The following is a 27,353-nucleotide window of genomic DNA, read 5'->3' on the forward strand; positions in this document are numbered from 1 at the left end:
TTACCAGAAATAGTTTAGATTGTAAAGTTGTTCTGATCATGGACAAGATGCAGAGTGTAAATTTGATTCTCTTTATGTATTTATACAAATTCAAATCTAAATTATTGCAACGTATGAGGGGTGATCTTAACATACTGCCCATCTATCCAAAAAGCAATCATTGCCATTATAAGAGGTTGCTATATGGAGTCCTTCTATCTTCATTTGGTATGTCTTCTAGGTCCTAAAACACTTGCCAATCAAGTTGTTAGATCATTAAAAATTTATGTTATCTAAAAGTTGATAGTTTTACTGTCCTGAAATTAGGCATGTGGAGGATTTACTTTCTATACATGTGTTTCGCACAACAAAGTAAATCAAATATTACCTGAATAGTTTATATCCTAATAAATCCTTTAATGTTACAAAGATTGGAGATAGTACTAAACATTACCATTCGAACTCATCAAAGAAGCTCATGTCGGATGTCCTTGGCAACATAATCATTATCAATCCTTTCTTAACTAGTCGACAAGATACATTGAACAATTAATGTAGAGAGACATGCAACAAGGATCTTTGATCCATGCCATAATGAAAGAGAAGATAAATGGAAAGTAATAAGGCAAATATTATCCATGAACTTCTAACCCAGATATTACTTAACATTGTAATAATTTAATAATACCAAAATCTAACAACTCAAAATCAAGATATGAGTTTATGGTAAGTGGTCCCATGGTGGTAAAATCATGGTCAATCTTTTTCTAATTAACCGTTGAGGCATGCTTGAGCTAATCAATATTAACCAACTTGATCAGGATCTCTGTCTTTGACATCCATTGATAATGGATAAAAACATATATGGCAAATAACCAAAAGCAAACATTATCCATAGAACTTCAAATCCATACAAAGGTTCAAATGTTGCAACCATCTCAATACATTCTGACAATTCAAATTAAGAAATGAGATTATGATGGATGGTCAAAGGCAATAAAATTATCATAAACCTTTTCCTAGCTAACTAGTAAGGCATACTTAAATTAAACAATATGGAGAAGCATGTAGCATGCAGCTCTAGCATCAAAGCTTCGTTCCTCGTGGAGGGAAAAGAAAGCTGCAAGGTAGGCTCCATAATTACGCGATATCAATTTTTTTTATTTTTTTTTAATTTTATATATTTGGTATTGCCACCATGTCCCATGCAAATAAATCAAAGTCTACGTATTCTAAAAATCCCTTTTTTCCTCTATCTCTCTCTCTCTCTCTCTCCCTCACTCTCTCTCTCCCTTTTTATTTATTTTTCCCTGAATACTTGTGTTTGCTTAGGGGCGCCCAAATGGACCTCCCAACCCCTATGGCCTCGTGGTTTTTCCTTTGCAAAACAATGGGGAGGCTGGAACCCGAACCCCCCTCCTATTTAGAAGCAGCAGGGGGAGGCCGTAAAGCTCATTCTTCGGGCGACTAATCCGAAGTAGGTGAGCGGCTGCGGCGAACGCAAGGGAAGCCCGGATCTCTAACCTATCGTTCTCAAAGATGAGTTCTCGGGGCTTGTTTCCTCCGTTTTTCGTGCATTTGCTTTGATTTATGGGGGTTTTTGCTGGTTTTCTCGCATAAAGTTTGGTCTTTTTTTGATCAATGGGAAGGATTTGGTACTTGGGAGGTTTTTTGAGCTCATAGGAGATGAAGATTGGAGTACATAACATCAAAAGGTGGGATCTTGGTCACGAATGTGGTTGTTGGAGTAATTGTTTGATCCTTCTTCTGGGTGGGCTTTTGCTGGTGGTTTTTGGAATCTCGCAAGGAGGCTGTTTCTCGTTTGAAATTCCTCTTTCTTTTTCCTTGGGTTCTAGAATTTTTAAACGTTGTTTTATGCTCTGTGGAGATGGATGTGCTAGGACTTAAGGCTTTTGAGTCTGGGGTTGTCCCTAGCCTGGCAAAGGTAGGGTGAAGGGAAGAAATTTCTGGATTCCTCTTGCTGTGTGTAGTGTTTTTCTTGGAACATTTTGGATTTCTTTGGGAAATTGGGTTTGGATCGGGTGTTTTTTAGGCGACTTTGGTAGAAAGTTTTATTTTTTGTGAAAGTTTCGGTTGAATCCACAAATTGGAAATTTCAGGTTTGGTTGGGCCTTTGTTTCAAAGGCTCTTTTTGTTTTCTTCCTTCGCTCTCAGTTAGGGAGTGATTTGGAGATGAACTGGAGAATCCGCAACCAGAGATTTCGGGGTCTATCTGGAGAACTTTAGTCAGCGTAAGTAGCTTGTTGGGAAATGGCGGAACAAAACTTGAATGAAGAACAGGGATCTAAGGAGGAGGTGACAATGAGAATGTTTTTAGGAGAAAAAATTGATGTATTTGGCGAGGATCAGTTTGACGGCTCGAAGGAAGAACATCAGATATTTATGGAGCTTTTTTATGGAAGCAGTGCTGATGATGCAAATAATAGTAATAATTTCTCAAGAAGGAGGAATTTCCAATTGCATGAGCATGCCCATTCAAAATCATTGACCAATTTAAATTGTGATGGCTCAGTTCTGACTAATTACTCTTCCCTGAAAGGTTCATCTAAAAAACAGTTTGAGAGTGCAAAGATAAATGTTGGAGAATTAAGTGGATCTGAACGCTTTCCTGAGAGCTCTTCTTCTTGGGCCGGATCAGATTCTCCCAATGTGAATGTGAAGAGGATATCATCTGTTGCACTATTAAATAATATGAATAAGGAAGATAACATTAATTTGGCTGACACTGATATTAGTTTGGTTGACTTAGATCCATCAAAAGTTGCTTCGAGTGTGCCCATGCAAGATCCTCTCCATCTTCATCAACAAGAACCATGCCACATAGTTGAAACATGCGGTCAGGGCATCTTATCTAGTTACTATCTGTTTAGTGGACATGAAGAAATGGATGGAACTAGTGATATTGATGATGCTGTTGCCTTTAATGATAAATGCAGAAGTCAACACAAGGGAGATGGCAAGACAGTTATTGAAGCTAAATTGGTTACGTCTCCTGCTTCTCAAGAGAGCTTTGTTCCTAGGATTTTGGTAGCTACTGCATCGTCTGCTTCCATGGGGATGCCTGGAGCACTAGTGCACATGAACCATGGTGCCCAAGAGTCAAGTATTCTGAAGATGAACACAATTGGTGCTGCATCAAAGAGGGATTTTATTAGGGATCTTCCTGACTGCCTCCGTGCGCATGCCAATCGCCTTCTTATAGATGCAGGATGGAAAATTGAGCCTCGTAAAAGGAGTGACAGGACTAAACTGGCTTCCTATTTCATAGCACCTGTTCCTGTACAAGGACCTGCTATCACTTCGCTCTGTCAAGCTTGGAGGACATGTGGTCAGAAATTATATGCTGATGCATCGGAATCAGAACAGAATGAATGTGGAAGGGAATGGGAGAATGTTGATAGGTTTTGGGGTGATCTGACAGATGTACTGGTGTTCATTGAAAAAAAGACTCAGCCTTCAGAAGACTCTCTACCACTTCTTCAGAGATGGCAACTGCTTGATCCTTTCATCGCAGTGGTGTGCATTGACAGAAAAATTGGTGTTCTGAAAGAAGGAGGGGCACTGAAAGCTGTTAATAGTGCAACATTTCTTCTGAATGAAAGAAAGAATGCCATTTTGGTGGATGATAGTGTGGATAGAGTATGCAATCACCTTGCATCATCCAATTTATCTCCACTAACTAGTTTGACTAATACTATTCTACCAGCCGTAGATCTTGATCACAGGGCTAAGATGATTGAAGGTTCCAAAAATCAGCATGGTTTACAGCATTGCCTAGATTTGCAAATCAGGCACCAGTACAGGGGAGGAAAACAGAAACTTAATTGTTCGGGAATACAGAAGAAAAGCCATAAAAGCCTTTCCAGGCACATAAGAAAGGAATTATCTTCTACTAGGTGTTTGCATGACATGACTTGCTCCAAGGCCTTGGAAAGTCACCATTATAAAACAACCAGGTCAGCCAATAAATTGGAATCTGATTTAGGAATACCAGTGTCTCATGATCCAGTGCCTGTTAAAGTTGCTCATTTGAATGCATCCTCCATTAATCAGGAAAATGGGGTACCTTCCTGTTCTAATGGTGAATTGCTCATGGTAGATGAGCCATGTGAGTTTACAACAAGTAATCAGCAGATGCCAGCTATTTATACAGAAGGGAGGATAGTTAGTGATGGAATAGATGAACTTTATGAGGAAGATGGGTATGTTTCTGGGATTTCCCAGAATAGCATTGTTGAAGTTGTTGCACAAGCTGGGGCCTACAAGATTGGCACAGAGAGTCATTTTGTGGCTGAAAAGGTTGGGAACCTTGAGGCTTTAACATCTGAACTGGAGCAGGTTTCTGCAGCAAAGCCAGCAAATGGTTCTGCTAAAAAGGCTCGTAGAAGATCCAAGAAAATATCAGAAATTGAATCTACTGAAATCAGCAGTTTTTATGATGGAACTAGCGGAGATGTTTTCAGTTTCCATATGGATGGAAAGATTGATGATTATATCGGACTTCCACTTGGTCCGGACGAGTCCTGTATACTGGGATGGGAATCAACTTCAGAATGCGTAAAGCAGCTACAATACCTTGAAAAGCACCATTCTCTTGATGCTTTAAAAACTGAAAAAGTTGATGCATCTGCAGTACCAAAAGTTCTTCTGACAAGAAAGGCACAAAAGAAGCATGTTAAACCAGAAACTATTGCAGCAAAACAGTGTGGCAAGGACAAGAAAGGCAATATAACTATGCATTTTGAGGATGAACCTGGAAGTAATATGTTGAATATAGATGGAGATCAAAAAGATATAGCATGTCTTGGATCATCAAAAAATGAAATTAATCCAAAAAGGTCTGGTTCGAAAAAATCCATGTCTATGAGCAAATCCCAGCAAAAATTGTCATCCTTGTCCAAAAAGATCCAGTGTCAGTGTCTTGATTTTGAAGAATCAGTTGTTGCATCGGATGATGGCAATATTCCGACAGAATCCCATGCCAACAACAAAAGTCTTAAATTTAGTGTGTTTTCTGACCCACAGAAGAAGCGAAAAGTGTTCGCACCAAACAAACCTGGAGCATGTAAGAGAACTGGACGAAAGCGGCCACGTGGATTTCGTATCAATGATGATGACTTGTTAGTTACTGCAATTGTTAAAAACAAAGATTTCAGCTCCTGCGATAAAAGAGTTGCTTCAAAAGTAGGGGCTTCTCAGTCAAAAGCACTAAGAAAGCTTAAAAGTCAAAAACGAGGTTGTGGGTTGCTCCTGCGGACTCCTGGAAAAGGTGGAAAGCACTCCATAAATGGGAAGCGATTAATCCTGGGAGCAAGAACAGTGCTATGCTGGTTGATTGAGATGGGTGTTGTATCATCCAAAGATGTTCTGCAGTACAGGAACCTGAAGAACAAAGACATGGTAAAGGATGGGTGGATTTCTAGAGATGGAATTCTTTGTAAATGCTGCTCCAAGATCCTCTCAGTGACTGACTTTAAGGTTCATGCTGGTTCCAATTTGCAAAAACCATCTTCGAATCTTTTTCTGGAATCTGGTAAGTCATACACCCTCTGTCTGCTTGAGGCATGGTCTGCTGAATACAAGTTAAGGAAAAACCATATGCAAGTCATGGAAGTTGAGGAGGTGGATCAAAATGATGATACCTGTGGTTTTTGTGGTGATGGTGGTGAGTTAATATGTTGTGATAACTGCCCATCTACCTATCATCGAGCATGCTTGCCTGCACAGGTATTTCCCTTATGTCCAGATTTCATTCAAATTGCTTACTTCTACCATGATATTTGATTATGAAGATGAATATTGTTCACTGTTTTGGCATGCAATGTGGTTTTACAATATTTTTTTTAGCATTTATTGGTTATATGTCTCAACAATAACATCATGCTATTGATAGTTGAAAATTTGGAAGTTTGATCAACATTTTTTCTTGAAATTGAGGATTCTTGGAATAGCGTATAAATTTGGCAATTCATATGTGGAATTATCTTGCTTGTTGTGTTCTCCAAATATAACGATCTTTCTACTAAGAATAAAAGGAATTTATTTATTTATTTCTTTTTTGAAGAACCGCCAACCACCTCCCCGCGCCTACTAATAACATAAATATAATATCTCATAACCATCAATTTGACTTTGTTCTTATTTTCATTAACATTTCCACCGAATTTGGGTACTTAGAATTTCTTCCATTGATGTTGAAACCCAAAGTTTTAAATTATGGTGGGATGACAGGGTGTCCTATTGTCTCAAGTGTCAGATGGGGTACTGTTCCAAGTGTCAGTATGGGATGGGTTGGGAAATGAACTGGGACGGGATGGGACATCAACCATGCCAAGTTTCAGGACATGAGATGTCTTGTTCTATGGAATAACCAGGATGGCCTTAATCCATGGTATTTAAAACCTTGTTGAAACCTATATTCTTCAAGGCTTCACTTCATATTCTAGCACTCAATTCCATTCTCATTTTGTCAACTCATACTTATGTTTTGCAAATAACATTTGCTATGGCCATCATCTTCTTGACTACTTGAAAAAAAATATACAGCAAGTATAAAGAGGTATAGTCTTATAGACTTAGTACTGGCCCTTATTTTATGCCCATTTGACCAGAAACCCGTATCTTGTCACCAGTAATCTAATGTTTATAACTTCTCCATCATACATGTCCTTGACAACTTGAATATAATATTATCCTGTTATATGCTTTCCCTAAGATGATAAAGACCATGTGCACTTTGTTTCTCTTTTCTAATCTAAGCAAGAATGAGTCCTTAATCACTAGTTATCCTCTGGAATAAATGCAAACTGGTTTTCTGAACGTCTTGTCTTTTGAATGATCTTTTTGCCCACTCCTCTCATTATGTTATGGTGTAGCCTATAAGCTTAATTGGGTAAGAACTGGCGCCACTGTTTTACGTCAATTTCAAGCCTATAGATGGGTTCTAATGCCATATGATACTTGTCTAATCAATCTTATATTCTTGATTATTAAGATCTCGTGAAGCCTTTTGCCAAGCATTCTTTGCATTGAGTATTGCTCTATAGCTGACCGCATTTTGATGAGAAAAGGCTTGGGTGATGATGATGATCATGATGATTGATGATGGTGATTGCATATAAGTGATTTAGCAGCTTGACACTCCTCCAATGACCTATCCTGTCCTAATTAAAATTTACATCTGGTGTCATGTCCTGTCCTTTCATATTCTTTCTAAAGGCTTCTTGACTTCAGATTTTTTGAACTGAGCAATATCATCCCAGCAACTCCAAATACATGTTTCGTCTAAATTAGTATGACAACTAGAGTTTGCATTCAACACTTTTTGGTAGCAAACTTTTTTCTCCTTGTTTGATTTCCTTTAACTCACTTTTATTGCACTTAGTTATGTTTATATATCTCTGTTTTCCTTCCCCTCATCATTGTGAGCATGTTGGTTTCTTTCTTGCCTTCTTCCAAGTCCTACCCATTATCTAGATATTTGTAAGTTGATTTTACAGTTCTGGTTGCTTTTTGTAATAGTCATCAGCTTTATTTTATTTGTCCTTGCAAATTCATCAAAGTATGAACTCTTCTTAATCATACATTGTACTTTATCATTTCACCATCAAGTTTTATTGCATGTGTGCTGTTTACCTTGAAATTATCCAAGAACCAGTTTAGCAATCCTCTAAACATAATTTTCCACGTGAACGTATGCCCTACAGGTTTGGCTCTAAACTGCATTGCTTTCTAACAGTATTTTATTTGCAAATTATGTTGCATTTTCCTTTTAAGTTACCCCAACTTAATCTTGAGAATTTGAGTTTAAATTTCCTTTTTTTCTTTTCCCTAATGTATATAATTGTAATTTATAGTCCATGCTCTTTTGTAGGCCTTCTTGAGGTATCACATCCCCAAGTTTACATGTTGATCCCTCTTTCCTTTTTAATGTATCTGCTTGTTGATATATTCAATCCACTTTTAACAGCAATTAAATGTTTATCTGTTTTCTTCCATCGTAAGTATTTTCTAGTGCAATATCATAGGCCACGACAAACTAAAGTATTCAAGTTCTTCTTGTCTCTGTGTCTTGAAATCCATATTCACCAAGTACCCTCTCAGATTCTTTGCTACTTATCCCTAGATGGCGATATATCTTATCACATTAATATCATCTAAACTTTGATTCTCCTTGCGCTAATCCATCAATATACTCTCAGAGTTTTTCTGTAATTCCAATATACTTGTGGTGCATAAACATGAATTTTTTCATTATTTGCTCAACATAGATAAGCTTGTAGCATCGCCAGCTTCATTTCATTTTCTAGCTTTCCATTTGAATGTATTGAATATCTTGTGATCGAGAATTTTTGTTTCTCTTCATTATTGTACCCATCAGTGTGAATGTTTTCATCCTGATCCTGAGTTAGATATGTGCAACATAAGGTTGTTAAACAACCCGGATTCTTGTTAATATTAGGGTTGAGAAGTGAGACATCTAATAAGATCTTTGAAGGTCTCCATGCTTCAAGAAACTAGCTGTTATTGAGGAGCAATTTTGGTACCATGATATCGTATTGAGTCTTATGGTATATCTGAATCCTACTCTACAGAATCCTGCTTGGGTTAAAGCTTCTCTAGTTTATTTTGACTTTTGTTTTGATTTTGTATACTCCACTATATTTCTTGCTGGTTTTTCTCCTTAAATGTGTGGTTCTATTCTCTTCTTGTTGGCAAGTAAAAATTGCTTCATTATTGTGAAAAAGGGCTGAGATGAGGATGCTCCGATATTTTATGATCTCCAGGCCTTATCAGTTCCTTGATGATTTCCTGGTGTTTGATATCAATGGCTAATATTATCTTATACTAATGCAAGCTCTTCATTGAGAAGGATGCCTACTTTTTCTATATCAAATTCTTAGGGTTCCTTTTACCTATGATTCCTTGCAAATATGGAGATTTTCTTTTGGTTAATCCGGGGGAGCGATGCTGACCTGGGTATCTATTTTGCTCATTCAACTAGCAAGACACATGATGTTGTTTAATCTTACAAAGGATTTGGACCATTTCCATCCAGTTTAAAAGAGCAATAATATCTAGAGAAATCAATCAAGTTAACCTTATATCTGTTTGGAGAGTAGGCTGTACAACAATATGTATGTTAATTTTTTTGACTAATTTGGGTATCTGTATGTCATATATGCATGCAGTTTTAGGTCTGTGTCCAAGTATTGCATCATAGATGCTGACTATGAGCTTGGAATCTCTTGCAATATCACATCCTTGCCCGCTGTGTACGTGTGTATGATGTCTTAGATTAATGTCGCACTTAACAATTTCCATTCTATGGTTCCAGTAATCTTTGTTGTCAGTGCTTGTTTTGGTTTTATTCCCGTAAGTAGTTTCTGAGTTAGGCAATTTAAAATCAGTCTTCTAGAGACACTAAACATGTCATGGAGTGTTTTTATCTCCATAATTTTCTTCTCGGTGAATATCTTGAGGAGTTCTTACCCAGTCTGCTATTCAAGTTTTTTTTTTGATAAAATAATTTACATAGCAAATTTTGAATTCTGATGCTTATTTCTTTTTCTATGCAGGAGATTCCAGAAGGCAGTTGGTATTGCCGCAATTGCCTTTGTGAGACCTGTGGTGATGTGGTTAAAGGAAAAGAAGCTTCAAGTTCCCTTGCTGTATTAGAATGCTCACAATGTGAAAAAAAATGTAAGCTGTTGAAGATTTTTGCTTAGCATAGATATACATGCCCATATGATTTCTAGACAAACTTAGACATTGAAGATCACAATCAGTGGTGTAGATTTTCATTATCATTATTGCATCACAATCTTTTTAGCCCAATCTCAGAAGGCCTTTTATTTTTACTCCCTCTATATATCTATATATGTATATTTGCATGTATGTTATATTTATATGTATATGGGTGTAAGCATGCTTGCATACATGTATAACTTGACTCATGATTTTGTTATCTTTTGAGCAATTTTGGATTCATAATAGCTTTTTTTTGGAACTCGGAGGTGACTTGTTAGTCTAACAATGATATCAGAGTATGATTTTTTTTTAAAAATTTTTTTTAAGGAAAGAGAATGGTAAACTCTTGAGGACAAGTATGCAGTTGGGTTTGTTGCATGGCTTTTGTTCGGGATACTATTGCATATTCTGCTGCATTACGTATCAAAATAAATACTTTTACTTAAGTTCTGCTGTACCGCCCCATACCATCCGATACGGGGCGTACCGTACCATATCGGAAGAAAATCGGTACGAAACACATCTTCAAGTCGGTAGAAGCCCCGTATCGCCCTATATTGAGTTACACCGCCCCGTACTAAGGCGTACTAACTTATATGCGTATCGGCTCATACCAAGGCGTACCGATATGAAAATCGAGAAAATAGGTAAGACAACTATTTTGGCATAGAGGTATACCGTACTGTACCAAAATGATAAAGTATCAATACGGTACCTGGTACATATACAGTATCTGATACCGATACGTTATCCGGTACCGAGATTGTGGACCTTGCTTATACCGATAATTATGTGTTGCATGAAAGTGGCATCAACTATTTTGATAGTGTATGTTAGGCTATTGTCTCATGGCACCTTCGCTAGTCAAATTACTTGCTCCTCTTGTTTCATGGATATCTTATAATTTCAAACCTTCAATTCCATTTTTTTACACAAACTAATATATTTGTATTGTTATCAACAGATCATGATATATGCCTAAAGGAAAAAACTGTATGCAATGGTGAAGCGGGACCTGGTGCATGGTTTTGTGGAAGAAATTGTCAGGAGGTATGTGCATATTTAATTCTTTTATAAAAAGATGCTTAATCAATTGGTGGTTTATCATTGATAAAACATCTAGATTTGCAGGGAGAAACTTTTCTTAGCCTTTTATAAAGTTCATTTTGAAATGAATCAAATGCTCAGCATATGGAGATGCACATTTATTTTTGTCCAACTGAACAATCTTAATTTCCTTAAATTCACTGACATAGTGGAGGAAACTAAAAGAAAGTGCCGGTTCTCATTTATAGGAAATAGTTAAGTTCTTCCATATATAGTCGACACCAAGATTTGCCATACTAGTTAATATAGTGCATATCGATTGTACTGAACCATATTGGTACTGAACTGATATGTGGTATGGAGGGTGTACCGACACTTGGTATGCCAAACTAACTCTTGTTCCAGGCATACCAACATTGTCAAAGGATGATACAAGCACGAGATCCGGTACCGAGACAACGAACTTTGGTCAACGCTATTTATTGTTTCGTCATGTCTTATTAAGAGTATACTTGCATTATTTTTTTGTGTAACACAAGTGATATTTCCAATATACGTGGAATATTTTGCAAACCAGCATATGGTTAGTCAGCACCTACCAAAGGATCTTAATCAGTCGTTACTATTTCATATAGCTTTTAGTGGAATTAGATCTTCAACAGGATGTAGACAACTATCATTACCTTTTTGACATCTACTATATACTTAGCATATCTTGGTCGAAAAACACCATCAAAATAGACTATTTCTTCAGAATTTTTGTTCTGGCATTATATTTGTAGCCACTTTACTCTGTCTTTGTTAACTACTATATGTATAAAGTTTATACTTTCTATTCCTAAGATGAAGCTGATATATCATGTGCAAGTGTCAAGCTTGATGTTATGACAGTGCTTTGAGATTATGGTTAATGCTTTTTGTAAGAGTTAAACTTGATGCTGCAAGTTTGTTCCTTACAATAACCATGATCTAAATTATTGTTGCACATTACCATGCATTGACAGCATGCACAAACCATGCCTTGATAAAATGACACCGTATCCATTGTGCCACCTACTTTACAAACATGTTTGAAATATCTAGAATCTCCTTATGGGCTTTGACTTGTTTTTATTAATTAATTTTTGTTTGTATAATAATTTGTAAGAGTTTTCTTAAGATACTACCCTTTTGTGTCATTTAATATCACTGTTGCTATTTTTTAATAATTTCCTTGTCCCTTTCTTTTGCTGGTGCTAGCAGGTTTACTCAGGTCTGCATTCTCGTGTTGGAGTTCTGAGCTGTCTTGGTGATGGGTATTCATGGACCATTCTGAGATGCAATCATGAATTTAACTCTACACAGAAAATAGCACTAATGGCAGAATGCAACGCAAAGCTAGCCATTGCCCTAAGTATCATGGAGGAATGCTTTCTTCCAATGGTGGATCCTAGAACAGGCATAGACATGATACCACATGTCTTGTACAATAGGCGGTAAAGTTTTCTAGCCGTCGGGCTTGATTCTGTTTCACATCATCTTATAGCTTGTCATCTTGTTATGTTGTTTATCATTGTTACTGGATATTTGTGTAGCTAAAATTGTATAGCATTTCCATATCTTGACATTTGCACTATACTTCACAAAAATAAACATTTCTAGATCTTTAATGCGGCATTTGGTTTGCTGGAATGGAACAGACATTCCAGCTTTGATCTCATTTTTAATGTTTTATTATGCAACAAATAATTGAATGAGCTTTCCTTTGGAAGTGACATTCTATCAAACAAGGGATTGTGATTCCACTCTAAAATGGGAAGAAGTCATTCAGGTGCAAATAGGTCGGGTCGAACCGGGTCACGAGTGACCCCAACCCGACTCGGTTTCTTGTTCGGGTTTTGATGTCGGACTCAGACCCAATTAAATAGAAGATCGGTCGGGTCGGATCTATAGCTAAAATTTGACCCAACGGGTCATTTGGTTCGAGTAGGTCCATGTATAACCCGATACTAACTAGAAAATTTTGGGTTCGGATCAGGTCTGTGTCAGGTTTGGGTCACACATATGGAGTTCTAAAAAGAAAGTTAAATTTGGATAAAAGAAAATCCTTGCTTCATCATAAGATAATAAGACATGAATATCTTTTTGGAAGCATGTTATGATACATTTTGCATGATAACTTTTTTCCAACAAGGCTTAAAAAACAATTGAAAAGAGCTCCAAAAGTTGAGCATTCCTTATGGATTGTACGAATTATTATATTTAAAAATATCTAATAGACTGAAACAAAGCATGAATAGAATGCCAAGTCAATCACAATATTAATATATAATCTAAAAGTCAAACTTTTCATCAAAGGATATGAATTAGCTATCTAGTTTGCCACAACGTCCCTTATATCATGTGAATAAAATCAGATCAAGAAGTTTGGATTGGTGGGATGATGACACCATTTATTTCAAAGCAATTAATTGATGATGGATGCCACCGTTGCATGAGACTAATCTCTAACTTTGGGAGAGTAGACTATAGATGGTACACCAACTTAACACCCCCCCTGCCACCTTAGGTTAATGGGTATTTCGGGTTTGGGTCGGGTCAGAAGACCCATATTCGACCCATATAACAATCGGGTTGGGTCGAAACTCAAGAAACCTAGATCCGACCCAAAATAAAGAACGGGTTTAAGTTTGGAACCTGACTTGGCCCCACAGGTTTTTAAATTGGGTCTGGATCGGATCTAAGTGGGTCAGGTTGGGTCGGGTCATGGGTCAACCTAACCCATTTGCAGGCTTAGCGGTCATTCCATTCCAACGGGAATGAATGATATCTTCGGTATGAATTATTTAGCGGCATTTATGGGAAAAAGGGAATAAATTGTATTCTTGGTATATAATCAGTAGTGCCATTTCTGGTATCAATTGAAAATTAATGATTTCATCAAAATTTGAAGTTAAAGAAACATTGTTAAGCTTTGCCTTTTTTTTTCTTAGTCAAGGATATAAATTCCACAAGTTTTAATTCAGTTCTAGGATACAACTGACTAAATTAAACATTCATATGGAATGACCTATTCCTTTCTGCGCATTTCTTCATTTCATGCCCTAACCATGGATCAGAAATGGTGATTCTGATTCCTTATTTTCCTGTTTCTACTCCATTTCTGATTCTTGCTCCAATTCTATTTTATTCCTTTAAACCAAACATAGCATAACTGTTCTATAATTTGGTGATCCTTTCTCTTATCGTATGCTTGCAAATTTCTTGTGTCATGTGCAATAACTCAATTAGCAACCTTTGTATAGCATAGCCACAGCCAATCATAAGTAAACCTCATGTTACTTCCCAAATCTACTGTATTTTAGCAGTTCCATCTCTTTTATGTACTAGCTTATTTAGTGATTTGGTTGATGATGTCGCAAAAGTAGGGGATTAAGCAAAAGAGGGGAAAAGGATCAAGATAAAGGAGAAGTAAATAGAAAAAGATAGATAACAAGTAGAATCCATCACTAAATTTGAAGGAACTTTAACATAAATTTCATTTCAAATTCTTCATTATCTTTCTTTCTCTACTACTTATCTATTTATATAGACACAAGATGACCTTACATTTCCCCATTTATTAATGTTTACAGCATTTTAAAAGACAAGTAAATAAATACTTTTCCAAACTCTAAAGTCACCGTGCATGAACTATCAATCAGCATAGAAATATTAACAAACACATTCAATATTAATAACACATAATTAAGCATAATAACCACTGGTTGTTATTAGCATAATTAATACTAGACTTTAACTCCTTGACTAAATTACCAGTTCAAAATGGGCTGAACCAAAATGGGTTGATCCAACATAGTTGGTCCATTGCTCCTGCATCAAACACTTTTGCTGCATGGAACTCGTCCTTGAGTTCAAACCTTTGCTAAGAAATTGATGGTGTAGGGGATTTCTTTTGTTAATTTCAGTTTTTTCTTCTTACACCTCTCATTGAATATCTCCAATTGCAATTGATGTAGTTCCATATGATTTTGTTCAATAAATTCTAGTTTCTTCCCCAAGGCTTGGGTTGAATTAATGGTGTAGTAATCACAAATGAGAGCATGTATATACTCCTTGCGAGGAGGGATCTTCATATCTTTGAATAAGTGAGGGGAGGAGAAATTAAGACCATTTATCAAGCGTGAATTTGTTTTCTGTCAAAACTTCAAAGCATAAATCCTCATGTTCAATCTTAGATAACTTTTCTTGGACTTGAGTGTCTCCCCATGATTCAGCACCATGATTGATGACTTCATAGGCGTACTTAGATCTTGCAATTATTGGGGTTTCAAGTTGGTGGACATGATGGAAGAGTCTTAGAAGGAGAATTAAGAGTATGAGATATTATCGCATTAGGGAGGCCTTGGAAATGAATTTCTGACTTCAACTGCCTTCTTCATTGTGGCCTTATCAAGTCGATATTAATATTGTGATGGAGGAACACTTTTGGAGGATGATGGCCTGTCATTTGAAGTTCTAGTTCTCATGAGCTGAGAAAGCATAGCTCGAAGTTCCTCACATTTGGCTCTAGACAAAGAAAAAGTAAATAGGAAAAGAGAGATAAGGAGTGGAATCACCACCATTTAGCTTCCTCTGTCACTGGGGCATTCCTGTTACTATCTTCTTGCTCTTGATCTTAAGTCTGATACAAGAAAGGAGTCTTGCAATCCCATCATAGTTAAGCCTATTTTCTCTTTATGTTGGCTTGAGAATAAGATGATGACATTTTTCTACACGAAGATGTCATGTCATACTGTGCCTCCTAATCTTAGATCTATTATTGACCAAACATTAGGTGCAACGCCATCCTTTCAATCATACCCATACTATACAAAGCTCTCATATTCTCAATCTTGAAGAAAATGCATAACTTCATGATGATTGAATTGTCCTGGAATCTGGTGTTTTGCTCACCTCCTGATTGAAAAGTATGTCAGTTGTGATGTTGTCTGGTTGCAACTCACGAGCTGCTATTGACTCCATTTGATTTAATTGGCACTAACCCTGAGGGAAAAAAAGAGCTGTGACATATGATGTCTTACCTTATATTTAACCTCCTTGTCTGCTAAACCTACCGTAATTTAGAATTCTGATTTAGGTCTAGTCAGACCATATCCAGGTAAGTCATTGTGTTAGCTAGGCCTTAGGCAAAGATGACAAGTAGGTTTCCAAGTTCCCAAGATCACTGTGAAACTTCTGTCCACTGGTACAAGGGATAGTTGGTTACATCCAGACTGCTAAAAATATGGAAGAGCGGGTTGTGAAACTAGAGAGCAGGTTCATAAAAAGGTGCATCTTCTCACTATATATTAGTTTTTGAAATCCTACAATCATTGTGAAGATCTTGAGATTTTCAAAATGTTACTTTTATGCATTTGGGCTATCTATGGATGTTTTGGGTGCCCAAAACTTGTCAGAAGATGCAAAATATTTTTTGTTAAATATTTTTGATTTTTATATATTTTCTTTTTAGAATTCTTTGTTATTAAGGTTTAGGTATAATAGGAGCTGTTTAGCTAAGTCTGCTATTTGTGTTAAGTCATTAGGGTCTAATTTTTCTCAGAATATGTAAATACATGTTTTGCTAATTGATGGCAAAATGTAGTCACCATGATGTAGCGTTATATTTTGGATCTGTGTTAGTCATTGGCTATGTTTAATTTGTGGATCAAAGTCATAAGAGCCCATAAGGCACATTGTATACCCTTCATTGGCACTTTTTAGGGCATTATGGACGTCAATCATATATGATGACTGCTCTATCTATTAAATAGAGAAAGTGATCCCACAATTAGCAAAATCATGAAAACTTTCCATTCTACTAATCTGTTCATTTTCTATCTCCTCTCCTATCTTCTCTTTCTTTATTTTATCCTTCCATCATTATTCTTTTGAAGGGTTGTATCTATTTGTCTGATTATTTGAGACCTGGTCACATAAAAGCTATCATCCATAATATTCTTTAATTCTAGGGTCATAGCAAATTTTTGGTACTCTGTATAAACTATAAAATGTTACCAGAAGAACAGTAGACAGTCTTCTGAAGATGTTATGAAATAAAATTTGTCCCATAGTGGATTCCACAAATTATTTTTTTCCTTCAGTGTTCTCTTGTTCTCCATTTGACCATTATGTTATCCTTTCTCTAATCTTATGCTTTCCATGCATTCTTGCTTTGCAATTGCATTTCTTAATGACCATGATTGCGATGAAAGTAGATTGGCCTAATTTAGAGTTATTAGTGCTTAACAGATGCGGGTGTTATTTGATTTAAATTTATAACTTGTCACATTATTGTCATGGTTGTAGATGTAAATTAGAAAAGCACATGCAATGCAATGTGGAGGAGAACAGAATACAAGGACTAATTGAAAATGGGTGGGTGGGGGATATGGGAATATATTTGAACTGTAGTAGATTGGACTGAGAGAATTTGGACTTGTTCTTTTTAAATTTTCTTTCTTTCTCTTTTAGAGTGTAAGGGGCAGGGGAGAAAGAGGAGTGGGGTGGGAACTGACTCATTACGTATCTTAACCAATTATACCTGTGGATAAATAGTGGGTAACACTATATAACAAGGTCCGGACATGCAAAGTGATTGTTTTTCTGTGAAGGGATAAACTAACAGATGTAAAAATGCTCGTATCTCTTAAAGATGGTACAGATCTTGTTGTTTTCAATGCAAATGAGTAACAAATGTTTACTGATTATTTTGTTTGCTGTGCTGCTGAATAAATAATTAAATAAATCAGCATCAGGTGCATCTTGACTGCACTCATGAACAATGTTGCATGGATGTGGACATGAGAATTGGATTTGGACGGATGTCACTAGTGTTTGACTCATCAAGAGGAAAAAAAAGGAAAAATGGGGGCACATAGAAACATAACGCTAATTAAATATATGCATATACAATTCAAAAAATATTGTGTAAAACATTCAAAGTTTTTCAATGTGCATATTTTTCATCTTAACTTCCTAAATAGCTTAAGATTTTAAAAAAAAATGATATGTTGCAAAGTTATTCTAATACCTAAATTCTTGACCAATCTCTAAAGGAAATAAAAGCTCACATTAACATTATTATAGTGGGTTGAGCTCATTTTTGGAGTCCAACTCTGCCAATTTTTAAAAGCTTAAAAAAACTCAATTAGTGTCCAAGTATTTGATATGCATCCTATTTGGATATGTATCCAATGTGAATTTTAGAAGTTGAACATGAGTGTACACACCGATTACAGAAGACAAGCTTTCTTGAATGGCAGAAATTTTCTTGTGCTTCTTTCTTTGCTCCTTTCATGTATCTTCAATTTTTCTCTCAACAAACTTTAACATATTGTTTCTCCTTGATTTTTTTAAATAATATTTGGCTTTTAGCTGTTTATCTACCAATGCAGTACTTTATGTGGATCTTAAAATTTGTCAGGTCTAACTTTGCTCGCTTAAATTATCAAGGGTTTTACACTGTAGTCTTGGAAAAGGGTGATGGAATCATAGCGGTTGCATCCATCAGGTAATAGCTTGATACATGGATTGAGATCCCAGTCAAGATTTTTTTTTCCAAAATATTGTTTCAAGAATTTTTTGCACTGCAACTAAAATGACATGTCTAGGCTCTAGCTTCATTTCCAGCTTCATGTATCTGAAAGTCTTACACTGCATTTTTAATCTTGTAAACTATATCATATATTTCTATAGGAATTTGGTTATACTTGTTTAATTGTTGAGATTTGTGGAGAGACATAGGAATTGGAATGGTAGCAATGAGAGGGTATTACATTCTAGTCTATAAAAGGGTACGGATGTGATGGTGGAGTCTTAGTCAGAGCTTAAATCTCAGTGTATTATTTACTTAATTTCTTGCCTTAAAGTATGAAGTTCATATAGTGGATTAATAAAGAAAGGTTTCACAAAGTTTATTGGGAGAATTTTATAATTCAAAAGCATTCAGCAGTTGAAGAAAATGAGTGCATAGGTCTCTAAGATGTTAAAAGTTCTTGGTGCGAAGGAGATTAAGATGTATTGGACTTTTGAAGCCTTTGACTTTCTGCAATTTGTTCATTTTGTGATGGCAATTCTTGTAGTTGTGTCGTGTCTTCATGGAGTTGCCTTGCATTTGGTAGAGTGGATATCCTTGTAGATGGAAGCTTGTAAGATGCATGGTGACAAGTTCATCATTTGGGAATAATTCAGATAGGAGCATAGATTTAGATTCAGAAAAAGTGCTGAGAATTCACGGTACCTTCAGAGAAAACAATGACATTACTGATAATGCTAAAAAAAAGAAAGGAAAAACAAAAAAATGTAGAATGTAATGTTATTCAAGATCAAGAGGCAAGAGCAACCAACAATAGCAATAACACCACCACCAACAGCAAAAGTTATTAATTTAGAATCCTAAAGTAGTCTTGAATAAATTTTAGAGCTCATAAAAAATAAGCAATTCCTGATTTTTAAAACCCAGGAAAAATTTTAAGAATCATTTGACCAAAGAAAGAAATGATGTGTTATTCTAGAATTTTCAACTAATTCAATAATACTGTTACTATGGCAAGCAACACCGAATTCAATTTTCTGTGTGTCATCTCCATCGCATGTGACAAATTGAAGGGAGGCAGCGAGCAAACAAGGCTGAGGGTTTTGGGGTGGTTGTTTGTTGTGACTCTAGGATTCCGTTAGTTCAAGGATGGATGGACTTCACTATGCTTATGACCATAATAGCAGCAATATTTCATTCGTAATGGCACTGCCACTTTGGAATCTCAATGGAACTCTAGAAGCACCACCTTCCTAAGTGTCTCTTTTTAAATTTTTATTTATGAGAGCCACTTCCCCACACCTGCACTTCCGCACCCGCACTTGCTTTTGGTAACTAAGCCTATGACCTTGGGGTTAGGGGACTATTAGGTTCCCCCACCCTCCAACTTCTCTTTACCATCTCCTTCTATGCTAACCATCTTGCACCTTTGTGGACATGAGGTTCTAGCTAACGTCTAGACATGCCCAAGAATCTAACTCGCACGTGCTGGTTGCCTTCATCTGCTGTGTCAAAATGGCAGAAATCAGCAAGATACTTTCCTTCCGCACTGTGCAACAAGAAGGCTTGTATATGGTTTATGTAGTTGTTTTTCTTGCTTTTGATCAGTATCCTAGGTTCTCTCTTAATATTTTGAAAATCTTATGTTTTGTAGTTTCCTTCTTAATTACAAGAGTGTTGATGTAGAAAATATGGAGGTGGAGGGATTGGAGTTTCTTCAAGGACAAAATATATCCAATTATGATTTTGGTTAAGTGAAGATCGTTATGCTTGGTTTTTCACATTTCCAGGAAGGTACAGTCCCAAAAAACTTGGCAGTAACAAAAGTGGGGCTTCATTAACATGAAATGTGTAAAGTTGGTTCTTGAGCGAAGTATCGGTTGCTAACCCTTGGTGACAGGAAACTTCTACCTAGAGTGCTACACCCATTTCTGAATCTTGTAGGAAACTCTTGCACCTAAAGTGCTTCTTCTAAATTATGAGTCGTCACTTTATTGTACATGGTAGGATCTGCTCTTGCACCAAATCTTTCTTTAGATAACTAAGCCCAACCTATTCATTAACCTCACACTGTATGGTTCAATAATTTGATCCATAGCAAAGACTGATCATTGCTGCGTTAACCTCCAATTCCAGAAGTTTGACTTTCGGTTAACCTCAGGCTATAGAGAGTGTTATTGTCTGTGTGTTGGATGTGGAAAAAAGGGAAGATTAGTTTGAACATTTTAGCTCTTATGATGATTCAATATGTGAAGCAAGATGAATATTGTTGTTTAAGACGAAACTATAAAATGAAATAATGAAAGCCTTTTACAATTAGCAGGCAACATCTAGTGACAATTGTCAACTAGATTTGAGCATTTGTCATGTTGGCCCAAGTCCATCCTGGCTCGATCATGGGCCTGAAAATTATAATCCAGCCCAGCCTCATGGAAAATGGGGGAGCCGAGGTCCGACCTGACTGAGCATTAGTGGTGGGGAAGGGATGAAGGGAGAAAGGGTTATGACTTATGAGGGTCTCACGGTTTGGGTGATGGCAGTCGGTTGTCGAGTAGGATTAGGTGATGACAGAGAGGGAACATCTTCGGGCTAGGGAAAGGTGTGTACACGTGTGTGTGAGGGAGAGAGAGAGAGAGAGAGAGAGAGAGAGAGTTAGGAAGGAGGGATTTAGTGAGTGGAGGAGGTGGGAATACCTCAGGAAGCCGGGTTGGTTGCTTCTGGTGAATTGAGGGGGATGGGCGCAGCAACCAGAGAAGGGAAAGAATGACTAGGGATTTAGAGTTCCCATTCCCCTCTCTTAGTACTTATTTTCATTTTTCTTAAAAAAATAATATATAAATGTTTTGTAACATATACTGATATGTCTTATATCGGGCTGGGTCAAGCTAAAATTTGGTGAACCGAGCCTGCCCTGCTTTTCAGCTGTCTGAAAGTTTGGTCAACCCAGCCTGTTGGGCTAGAAAACTTTGTCCAAGCTTGCTCATAATCTGGTTGGGCAGGCCTGGCTAATTTTGCGCAGGTCTATTACCAATTTTAGATAATACTCGTGCGATGCTTGGCTAAGTTTGTGCAGATCTATTGCTAGTTTTAGATAATATTCATGTGTAATTCCCTTTTTGATGCTTTCAATTTGATTTTGTATTCCTATTTCCCTGTTTTGGTGCTTACAATTTTATTCTCTGTCTTTAGCTTTCCCTAGAAGATATCCTTCTTCCTATGTTAGCTAATATTAGATGTTTGTAGGCTTATAAGCATAAATACATATCACGATCATGCCAAATGGATGAAAATCTTGAAACTCAAGTGCATTTATGTATTATTCTTGTGCCATGCTTATCGCAAAATGAACAGACAATATTTCTGCGCCCAGACCACATTTATCCACATTCCTTTTTTTAAATTGTATTAATGATATTTTGTTGCAAGATCATTTCTCCCTAAAAAATTGTGTTTAAAACAACATTTAATTACGTCATCTCTTGGCAGGACTAAAATTTCCCCATAACTATAGCTGTTTGTCCTGAATATGACATGCTCACCTTTATTTCTCTGCAGGGTGCATGGAGTCACAGTGGCAGAGATGCCTCTCATTGCAACTTGCAGTGAGCATCGCCGCCAAGGAATGTGTAGAAGGCTGGTGGATGCTGTAGAGAAGGTACTTATAATTTTTTTTTTGCAACAGTTGACAATTGCGCTATAATTTTTTTTGCAACAGTTGACAATTGCGCTAAATTAACAAAAGAATGCATGCTTCTTGCATGTCTTATTGTGCATCTATGGATTGGTGCACCAAGCTGGGCCTGAATGAAACTTGACCGCCAATGCCGACTTCGGCATTGGACTTCCTTCTTTGTTACTTAGGGGCCGAAAAAATGCATCTAGGAACTATTTGGTAACCTTTATATGTAGCTGCATCTTAGTTTATTATTTGCACTTGTCGTCTAAAACTTTGTGCTATAGTTATGATTCATGATTCTTGAATGCTACCAGAGCCAGTACCAGGAACAAGCTAGTTTATTTTCTTCTTTTCTTAGGAGAGTATTTTTGAAGAAATTATATGCTATTTAGTTTATATACAACATTTGACAATTGGGCTAAATTAACAAAAGAGTGCATGCTTCTTGCATGTCTTATTGTGCATATGTAGATTGCTGCACAAAGCTGGTCCCAAGGTCGGCAGAACTGTCCCGAATCGTCTGGTTCGGGGCGTCCCGAGCTGTACCGACCGTGGATCGGGACGGTTCCAGTGACGAAAATAAGAGTGGCGTCGGAAGGGTAGAAGACGAAGGAAAAAAGAGGAAAAGAGAGCGGGGGAGGGAGGGAGAGGGAGAGAAAGGAAAAGAAAGTGGAAGGAAGAGGCTAGTCGGGGACCCAGCATGCGGAGGAGCCGCATAAGAGGGGCCCGCTCTAGTCCTTGTTTCGTTCGAAATAGGAGACCAGAGGGAGCCCTTCTCCCATGGCTTTCCGACGGCTCTCCGGCCTCCGCCTCCTCTGCGCGGCGGCTCTCCAGCCTCCGCCTTCTCCCTGCGGCGGCTCTTCGGCCCTCCGCTCTCTACCGGCCTCCCCCTTCTCTCTCTATTCTTCTCTCACTCTCCATCTCCCCCACCTCTTCTACTGTGTCGGTATGAGCCTGGCGTAGCACGATGCGGGCCCGTACCGACTCGTTCCGCCGGGTAATCGGTACGCTGCCTGGTACTGGTTCTGCCGACCCTGGCTGGGCCTGAATGAAACTTGACCGCCAATGCCGACTTAGGCATTGGACTTTCTCCTTTGGTACTTAGGGGCTGAATAAACGCATCTAGGAACTATTTGGTAACCTTTTTATGTAGCTGCATCTTAGTTTATTATTTGCACTTGTCGTCCAGAACTTTGTGCTATAGTTCTGATTCATGATTCTTGAATGCTACCAGAGCCAGTACCAGAAACAAGCCAGTTTATTTTCTTTTTTTCTTAGAAGAGTGTTTTTGAAGAAATTATATGCTGTTTAGTTTACAGTTATATTGAAAAGCTCTAATTCACTCATTTTAGCACAAACTAAAGTGGTAGTTGTTGACAGATGATCTCCGCTTTTTGTGGGGGTCGGTTAATATGATTGAGTGCAACCACACTATCACGAGTTCTCCATAAGTTATGCACCATATAGACTTACCAAATTTTGTTACTTTTTGGGAGGCAGTTGCTGAAATCCTTCAAAGTCAAGATGCTTGTTTTATCAGCCATTCCAAATTTGGTCGATGCATGGACATCCGGTTTCGGATTTAAACCCATTGAGGATAATGAGAAAAGGTGGCTTGATCAGGTTAACTTAATGCTGTTTCCTGGAACCTCATTATTGATAAAGAGATTGGATGAAGTTTCAGCTGAAGCATCAGGTGTGGATCGCTATATATATAGCACTGTATATCTATTTTTTATTTTCTTTCGCTTGATATCTATTTAACTTGGAAATTATCCAAATGATAAATATTTCATGAAGTATGCTGGGTCTAACTTCTAAACATTTTTTCAGAAAATGCTGGAGGGAGAAGTGATTTATATCTTAGTGAAGATCAGACTCGGAATCTAGGGGGTTCCAATGAGATGAATGATACTGAGGCTGCAAAACAAGATGCTGAAAATGCTAGAGTTTATCCGGATGCAGTCTCCTTGCCTGCAAACAGCATATGACACTGAAAGCAGAACAACAGGCTGATCATCAGTAGGGTAATTTACTAGTGCCAGCATCTGATCCCCTATTTTGGCAGCCTGATCTAGTGAACATAGTGCCAGTAATATCGACTCATTCTGCGCAAGGATCAGAAAACACTAACGTGTATGAGATGGATTAGTTCTATTCAATAGAGCATGCTGTTTCCACCCAGATTTCAGTTGCCCCAATATCTACTGCTTAACATTTCTTGTTCTAGCTCTTTTTCTTCTCCAGATACAGATAATGAAATTACTCCTAAATCCTAATCCTAGTTCTGGATAACTGAAGGCGTCATCAGGAATGCAGAACAGAACATCTCTGGATGTCAATATATATATTATGAGGTAGGGGAAAATGCCATGAACAGAGTTAGTAGATTAACTTCTGGAAGTGATGAAGTTGAACAGAAATGCTTCTTTGATGCTTCAGAAGCTAAAAAATTGGGGCTTCTTGACTCGACAGGCTACAGAGGAACATTTTTGGTAATCAGCAACTCAAGAACCTGCAACAATTGATTCATTCAAGTTGAGATTAGTCCAATGTCAGGAATTTGCAATTAGGAAAATGCTAAGGAAACCAATATAACTTATCAAAAACAAGTTTTGCTTGAAAGGATGGCTGAATTTGACTGCTGAAATGGTAAACCTTCAGAGGATCTGTTTATAAATATATGTTCAGTTCAACTTGGGAAATGGAAAAATCAGTGGTCCGCCTATTTATTCCCATGAAGGTTACAATGAGGATTATGCTTTAACCAAATTACCAATTAGAAGTTTTAGCCACAAGAGGCATAAGGAGTCTATATATTTGATTTTATTTGCTGTGCTGATACTGAAGGTCCAGCTGTTTTAACTGGCTCAAATCTTGGGCTATCTAATTTTGTACAGCAAGTACTTTATCACCAGTCAGATGACTCTTGCATTTGATGAATCATATGAAAATGGAAGAAAATAGTGATGTTAAGAGAAGCAGCTTCGAAATGTTTTTTTTTTCTTTCAGTGAATTATTGTGAGATTTCTATTCTGAGGCTATTGACTGAGTTGTCCTTTAGGTATATATCAACTGGATAGGCTAACTAATCTGTCTTTTATGAGAGGGCTCAGTAAAGACTGCAAACATCAAGCCAGATTCAATTTTTCTTTTATTGTTCACTTCTGCTAATTCTTAAGTTGTATGGTTTCGATTCATTTCATCCTCAACTTTTTTCCCTTAACTCATGAATAAGGGACCGCTGACTGAAGCAATTCTGTATGTTGCAAGTCTAAATATTTCTGATTAAATGAAATTAATCAGATTTATGTTTTTGATTTCCAAAGTGGTGGAGATGGTATATTTCAGTTTGAGAATGATGGTTTAACAATTGAAGAAAAATACTATTTGCTTTTCATTTTAAGACAATCAGATGCAACCGTCCTGACTGCTGTTTAGGGTTTAATCAAGTTAGGAAGAGAGGTTGACAAAAGGACATAGAGATTCAAGACACTTTCATAAAACTAGCATTGAAACTAATCTGGGCTGACTGGGGGTCTGCCAAGTTGGAGCAGATAAATTTCTGGTAAGAAATTCTTTGTTTTTCTTTAACTGTTGTATTAATTAGCTTATTGAAGACTTGAATGGCTGTACCTGTCTAGCCTTCTATTTCTGCAGTCTTAATGCATGCTAGCCAAACTAATGAGGCTATCTTTTTGTAGTTTTTGTTGAAGACATAACTTGCCATAATTTCCAATAAACCAGCGCTTTCGTGAAACCTTGTTTCAGAGTGGATGCATATTTTTGCTTCTCAACACTGTGTTATAACCATCTATAAGAACACTTGGTAAAAGGAAAACCCACTTGCTGTGGCGGGTCCGGGAACTCTGAATTGGTAATAAAAGTATGAGCTAAATGGACAACTGAACAGTTAAAAAAGGGAAAAAGAACCCCTACTTTTTCATTGATGTCTTGGCCATGAAAATGGTACTCCTTAAAACTGTGTGGGATTTGGGCAAAACAGCATTGCCATTAAGTCCTTGTATGTTCAATAATATCTCATGGCAGGAATTTGCTTTTGTTTGTTCGGTTTCACATGGAAACTCCGTTCTTTCATTATCAACGCTATGCTTTAATTCAATTTATTGTTGTCAAAGATTCCATTTTCAACCATTTTTCTCTTAAACAAGGTTGCTAAACTTTATCACTCTAAACGGCATGCCTATGTTCTGAAAAAGCAGGTGACCTTGATGCAGTCAGCTTAATCAAATAAATTGCTTTCCAAAGGTGTTGGAGCTATGGCACTTGAGGGATTTGTTTTTCTTTTTTCATCTTTTTCCTTCCAACTCTTTTCAGCTTTGCAAGGAATATGGCCCTTCGGATGATTCTTTTGGGTAGGTAGCTGATCTCTTTTAGTTACAAAGGTTAAGCTGATAATCTTGTATGAAACCTATTGTTATTATTGTTTAGTGGTATCGTGTGGTCTATGTGCTTTCTGTGTATGTATATTTGCGGCTGTAACATTGGATAATATACTGGGTCGGTTGTCTGGATGGAAAAGTTACCTGATTTGCCCCTCATGCATGCATGCATGCTTGCACTGAATTCATAAAAGATAATGTTGACAGTGTATGATTCAGGTCCTGATCTCTTATGTCAGCGTCTATACAATTGACTTAAGTTATTATACATTACCTAAGATTAGTAGATTAGCATGAAGTGTCTGGAACTAACAGATAGTCAATTATAAAAAATATTTTGATTAAGTTTTCCCCTTACATTGCCAACAGTCAACAGTGATCATTCTGATGTTTGTGTGATAGCCTGATGTTACCAGGGTGTGGTTGTAGGTCCTTTGCAGCCCTGTTGTCTATTTCTTGTCTCAATGTTTGCTAGTATGTGAGCTCTGTTAAGAGAAAAATGTTTTTTTCATCAAGGCCCAACAACAGGTCACTTGTTTCATCAGTTGAGAGTCAATAGTTTGTCATAAAATTTAGTGTGATTTTTCCATCCACCATGAGATCCAAGATATCTAACCATTCACTCTCATTGTTGCTTAATTGTCCACTAGTGAACTTTTAAGACATTTGAGAGAACCTAGATGAATTTCAATGCAGTTATCATGATGATGCAGTCTGTATGCTTTACAATGTTTTATACCTGATTTTTTTCTTGCATTCAGCTACTCGTGTGAAGTTATCTCCAGGTCTTTGTTTCCATCATGTTCATTATTTTCACCTCTTTGCACTTTTGGCTTAAGCAGCATGTCCCTTTTAGTTAAAAGCTTTTATTGTAGTAAAGCACTAGAGAAAAAACAAATTAGTCTAGTTTTTTGTGATA

At 37.1% G+C, this 27,353-nt stretch overlaps 1 protein-coding gene across 3 annotated transcripts; it reads left to right on the forward strand.

Annotated features, from left to right (window-relative positions):
• The first annotated feature begins 1,215 nt into the window (after positions 1-1,215).
• Positions 1,216-26,582, forward strand: LOC103713918 (uncharacterized). Of its 3 annotated transcripts, none has more exons than XR_016397777.1 (8): positions 1,216-5,727; positions 9,579-9,702; positions 10,715-10,800; positions 12,040-12,272; positions 18,245-18,331; positions 21,911-22,010; positions 22,503-23,727; positions 23,865-25,336. XR_016397777.1 is itself a non-coding variant. In XM_088706725.2 (8 exons), the coding sequence occupies exons 1-8, from the start codon at positions 2,251-2,253 to the stop codon at positions 24,020-24,022; spliced, it is 4,461 nt and encodes a 1,486-aa protein (XP_088562851.2). In that variant the 5' UTR covers positions 1,216-2,250; the 3' UTR covers positions 24,023-25,336. The 3 variants fall into 3 exon arrangements, 2 of the variants coding, with proteins under 2 accessions (XP_088562851.2, XP_089782186.1); XM_088706725.2 differs by having other exon boundaries at positions 23,532-23,727; XM_089926060.1 differs by lacking the exons at positions 22,503-23,727; positions 23,865-25,336 and adding an exon at positions 26,255-26,582.
• The last annotated feature ends 771 nt before the right edge of the window (positions 26,583-27,353 follow it).

Source organism: Phoenix dactylifera, chromosome 11 (assembly GCF_051530095.1).
Source record: "Phoenix dactylifera cultivar Ajwa chromosome 11, Ajwa_hap1_PhDact_Kaust_v1.1, whole genome shotgun sequence".
In the NCBI taxonomy this organism is placed as follows: domain Eukaryota; kingdom Viridiplantae; phylum Streptophyta; class Magnoliopsida; order Arecales; family Arecaceae; genus Phoenix; species Phoenix dactylifera.

Bases quoted from the DNA above. Each gene is read 5' to 3' on its own strand.
- LOC103713918 (XM_088706725.2), top strand. From the start codon at position 2,251: ATGGCGGAACAAAACTTGAATGAAGAACAGGGATCTAAGGAGGAGGTG. The intron at 9,703-10,714 runs GTAAGCTGTTGA...TGTTATCAACAG, and splicing joins CTCACAATGTGAAAAAAAAT to ATCATGATATATGCCTAAAG. The intron at 10,801-12,039 runs GTATGTGCATAT...TGGTGCTAGCAG, and splicing joins GTGGAAGAAATTGTCAGGAG to GTTTACTCAGGTCTGCATTC.